At 41.5% G+C, this 4,856-nt stretch overlaps 1 protein-coding gene across 1 annotated transcript; it reads right to left on the bottom strand.

Annotated features, from left to right (window-relative positions):
• Positions 1 to 1,061: 1,061 nt before the first annotated feature.
• On the bottom strand, positions 1,062 to 2,203 carry GPR65 (G protein-coupled receptor 65; the record flags this gene model as incomplete). Its single annotated transcript, XM_084270569.1, has 1 exon — positions 1,062 to 2,203. The coding sequence occupies exon 1, from the start codon at positions 2,106 to 2,108 to the stop codon at positions 1,062 to 1,064; it is 1,047 nt and encodes a 348-aa protein (XP_084126695.1). The 5' UTR covers positions 2,109 to 2,203.
• Positions 2,204 to 4,856: the final 2,653 nt, after the last annotated feature.

Genomic DNA, 4,856 nt, shown 5'->3' with positions numbered 1-4,856 from the left:
TGTTAGCATTGTTTGTTGTTTGATTTTGTAAAAACTGTGAGGTCTGGAACCTCTGGCTGAGGCCTCCAGGTACAGTTAAGTAAATGGATATAAAACTTTTCGCTCTACTGGCTCGGCAAACATAAACACGCTTTAGATCAGTTAGAAAGCTCTGGCTGGTCCTTTTGCTGGAGAGATGTGAAACCTCACCTTTCAATCCTTCCCTCTCTTACCTGCATGTATCTAGAAAAAAATCATTTGAGTTAAACTGTGGCCAAAATGTGGTTCTTTCTATGTACTTGAAGTAATGAGGCTTCAACCGAAACCCAGTATCAATATTGTAATGACACTGCATGACAAATGTTTATATATTAGAACCTGTATTTTCCAAAGAAAACAAAAGATGGAAAGCTTAAGAGCAGGTAAGCACCCATCCACATGAGGTAAACAATTTTAAGAAGTGGCTACTCTGTAGGGTATTCTAAAGGGGAACTTGAGTCATTGCTGACACAGAGGAATCATCACAGCAGCATAAATTAAATCATAGAATTAGAGAGATTTAACATGCTCCCTCTGTCTGCTCCTTTGTTAACCATTTCAATGCCCTCTATGTGTGTGTGTGTGCTTTATTCATTTCTGTCACAGTGCCGATTTAAAAAAAAAAAGCCCACCTAAGGCTCCTGCCCAGCTGAGTTTTAGGCTTCTATTAGAACCAGAAAACAAATCACTGGGTTAAGCGGACTTCAGCCTTCCTCCCTCTGAGTACATGCCTGCCAGTACAAGGGCTGTCTAGCAAGCTGTGACAGGAGGCATTTCTCTGGGGGATTTTCAGTTTCTGTCAGTGTACCATGGTCATTTCTCTTGACTGTGCGTTTGTTTGTTGACATTGATTTCCATACCAGGTCTGATTTCGATGCTCCATTGATTTCATTAACCCTGTAGTAAGTTCTTCATAGCTCCTCTTACTGGTTTCATGAAGGTTTGTCACTTTTGGGGTGTTTCCTAAGTACAGAGTTGGGGTACAGAGTGGGCACAGTCTGTCTTTCTTCTAGATTACCCGATGTTGCTTTAAATGTGCTCTCTCAAGCATTTTTGACGGTCTCTGCTTCACAGGAAGTTCTGTAGGTAACCATAGCACTGCTCTTTGTAGCAGAACTGCACAGAGTGTGGTCTTTTCCCTGGCCTCCCCCAGGCTTTTGTAGGCACAAGCAACACCTGAGCAAACCCTCTATGTCTTTTCGTGCAGTTTCGCTCACAAAGCAGTAAAGAATGGGATCAACAATGCAATTCAAACTTGTCAAGGCCTGTGTGATCCTGTAAACCTTATACATGAACTGCAAAAGCTGTGGGTCAGTGGTGGGAGATTCTTTAATGCTGCGAATAAGCAATACAACATGGTAAGGAGTGAAGCAGACAATGAAAGTAACTGTGATACTCAGAATAAGTTTCCTCACTTTTTTTTTTTCTTCATCTACAGTGGCTTGATTATACTTCACTACTTGGTAGATTTTATGGTAGCAAAACAAAATTATTACCAGAGGGGCCAGGTACCCCGAGCATATCCGGAATAAATTTATCCACACCTGCCAATCTTCCAGCGGGTATTTATCATAGCATAACGTATGATTAGTGAAATTGCAGCGATCGTTGAACACGTCTTTCTTCATCAATATGACTGAATTCAAGACGCTTTCCAGAAGCCAAACAATTACGCTGAGTAACACCGAAAATCTTCTTGTGCGGAACTGCTGGAGCTTCAAGGGGTGAACTAGTGCCAGGTACCTATCAATAGAGATGCAAGCAAGGAATGCAGTGCTGGTGTAGAAATTCATATACATAAGGAAGGCAGAAATCTGACAAAGCAAGGCAGAAAGCCTCCAGTTATCTCCATTCCAGGCATAATCAATCCACAGAGGCAGAATCAGAGAGTACAAAAGGTCAGACAGGGATAGGCTGAAGAGGTAGACTGCTAACTCGTTCTTCTTCCTCACCTGAATGCAAGAGGCATAGAGGGATATGCAATTGATGGGGATACTGATCACAATCACAATGCTGTATACAAATGGAAACAAATACTTATCCAGGGTGTAATTGTCATGGCAATTAGTGGTATTCATTGTGAACCCCATTAGTTTCTTTGGGCCAGTTCCAGCCTGGATGCAGTAAATGCTCTGTAGTTTGATGGGTTATCATCTGTTAGTTCTTCAGGACCTGGTTGGTAAGATTCCAGCCTGCTGTTACCAAAAAGGAAAAAATGTCAGCTGTAACAACATTTTTGTCTGTTTTTATGAGCTTATTGGTGGGTGTGTTTTTTAGAAGAAAGAAACTGTGTTTGTAGGACATCAAAGCTTCTAAACACCTCTGGAGGAAAACATACATAGAAACACAAATGTCTAAGGTGGTCAAGGTCAGTCAGATGCACGCTACTCCAGCAGAAGCAGGATAAGTACCTAAGACACTTCCAGATTGGTAGGGTTCTGCAATCCCAAGTCTTTCTTCTGTGAAAGACAAAGGGGATCAGAAAGTGCATCACAAATAAGAGGTGCACTTTCTATTATTTTGGTAAGCAGAACTGGGTGGCCAATCCTATGGCAAATACCCTCCTAAGTCAATGGAGAGACAGAGAGACAGCAATTCAGATGCCACTAGATGCTGGGATGTGCTCAGAAGAGGCAAATGTGTGGCTGCTATGTCTCCCTGTTGAGGGTCACTCTATTGTCTTGTTGCATCCTCACACTTCCCCACTTTCCCTCCCCTTCTTTGTATGTGTTTGCCTAAGAACTTGCCACCAACTGTGCTATTCCAGCAAAGCTTACTGCACGTCCCAGGAGCCCTCATGCAAAACTTGGCAGGCTATTTGGCTCCTGCATACACAGAAGAATTTGCCAGGGTGTCACATGTGTGAGGTGGAGATTCTGAGTATATCTTTTCATTTACACTTCTTTCCTCTAAGAACTGCAGCTGCCATGCATGAGTTTATAAAACCATTATCTATGACATTTACCTGAGGCACTACCAGGGCTGTGGGTGTCAACAGCTTCAACATGAAAATACCAGTGAAATGGCAGCCCTGACTAAAGCAGTGGTTCTGGCACTATTGTGTGGGTCAATCTTAGAAGCATTTAGAGGAGCTGAACTTTAAGCAAGGGTATACAACCACAGATTCTATAGCTATGAGACAGCTGGTACTCATTTCCTATATCACACCTCTGACATGTACATTGCACAGAGTAATTCTCTTCCTTAAAGATTTAATTGTTAAATCCAGGAAATATGAGAATGGGAAATACTTGTTGTGGTCCAGTTCTACTGCCAAATACACTAACTGCTTCAGAGACTGACACTGATAACTCATCTGTGGTTTTAGCCTAGACTGCCTGCAGAGGAGATGAAGAGGTTGTAGACAAGTAGCTTGTAAGGCAGCATTGTCTACAACTGTTCCTATGTCGGAAACAGCTCACACTGAAGAGAGTTTGGGTGCAGGGATTTTCCCGTGTGGTAGGCAAATTCAATCTGCTTTTTATGGCTTTGATGTGTATGTGTGTAGGTTTGTGGGTTTGAAAGAGAAACCCAGGTAGGTTTATTGCCTGTGTTGAGAGGTTATTACATGGATCTCTTTTCCAAAAAACCCACCCCCTAACTTTCATGCATATTCAGAGAAAGGAGCAATGATAGAACTATTCAGAAAGCACACATTTCATTTTACCAGCTACTGCTTTATTTTATCAAGTTGGGTAACTTTTCACAGTCATAAAAGACATGGAAAATTCTTGAGAAGGACTTGCCAATATTGTCCACTGAGCAGTGTTACTTACATGATGACTAACTGAAAAAAAAATGCGGTGTCTATATTTAAGACAAACATAAGGTACCTGCTTTCACTGTGGTTTAATAAAACCACACAGTAAATAGGGCACAGTAAGCTTACCAGTATAGATAAGCATCACAAATTAAAAATCTAGCTCTAGAAATTGGATGCCAGGGCTTTGCTGACCCACTTCTAATCAAAAACAAAGCAAACATATGCAAACTGACCAGATGACTAAAAGATAAAAACCTACCTCTTCTTCTAAACACATTTTAGCATCTCTTTTCCTATTACAGGTCTATTCATGTCTGAGAGGGAAACATGCCCTTTCAGAAGCCTGTGTGTAATGCAGTAAGTGTATGAGGCAGTGTTTGTTAGTCCCGTGACTGAGAAACTGGAATTCCTTCTCCCTCCCCCACAAACTCTTTCTCCATTGTTAGTCAACTCGTTATACTACAGACTCATCATCCATACAAGCTCCCAACTTGTCTCCATGTTACTCACAATAGCTCCTCTCACAGTTCTGCTTATCAGCTCTTCCACATCTAGTCACAGACCAACATGGCAATTTCTTCATGCCAACCACCTCTTTTTTCTTCAGCTTTCTCTTTTTGGCTCGTTGCTAAAAGTTTTGCTCTGTTGATCCCACTGATCATAAGGTAAAAACACTTGCCTGAATGAACCACAACTCCCTTGGGGCAAGACTTACCTCTTCTGCCATCTGCCTGAAGGAACTAACTTTTTAAGATGGAACTGGGTAATGGCAGGCTAGGACACTGAAGATGGGATTCAAAGAAGACTGTAGAGACTACACAAAATTTGCCACCTGAGCAATTCTTTCTGTCCTTAATGTTCACAGGTATAAATTTTCTTTTCTTTTTAACCACTATGATCAATAGTTTCTATGAACAAAGCCTTATCTGTCTAAAATTCCCCAGGTAATCCATGTCCCAGCTTTGATGACACATTGATGCCACATATATGAGGACATGCTTTCAACGAGAATAACAAGAAGTGTGTCATTCTGGCACGTAGTCATGACCTATAGTGAAGTGTGTCAAAGAACCAG

Source organism: Gallinula chloropus (assembly GCF_964237585.1).
Source record: "Gallinula chloropus genome assembly, chromosome: 14".
Lineage (NCBI taxonomy): Eukaryota > Metazoa > Chordata > Aves > Gruiformes > Rallidae > Gallinula > Gallinula chloropus.
The sequence above is the reverse complement of the archived record's forward strand: the minus strand, read 5'-3'. Positions and strand labels throughout refer to the sequence as shown.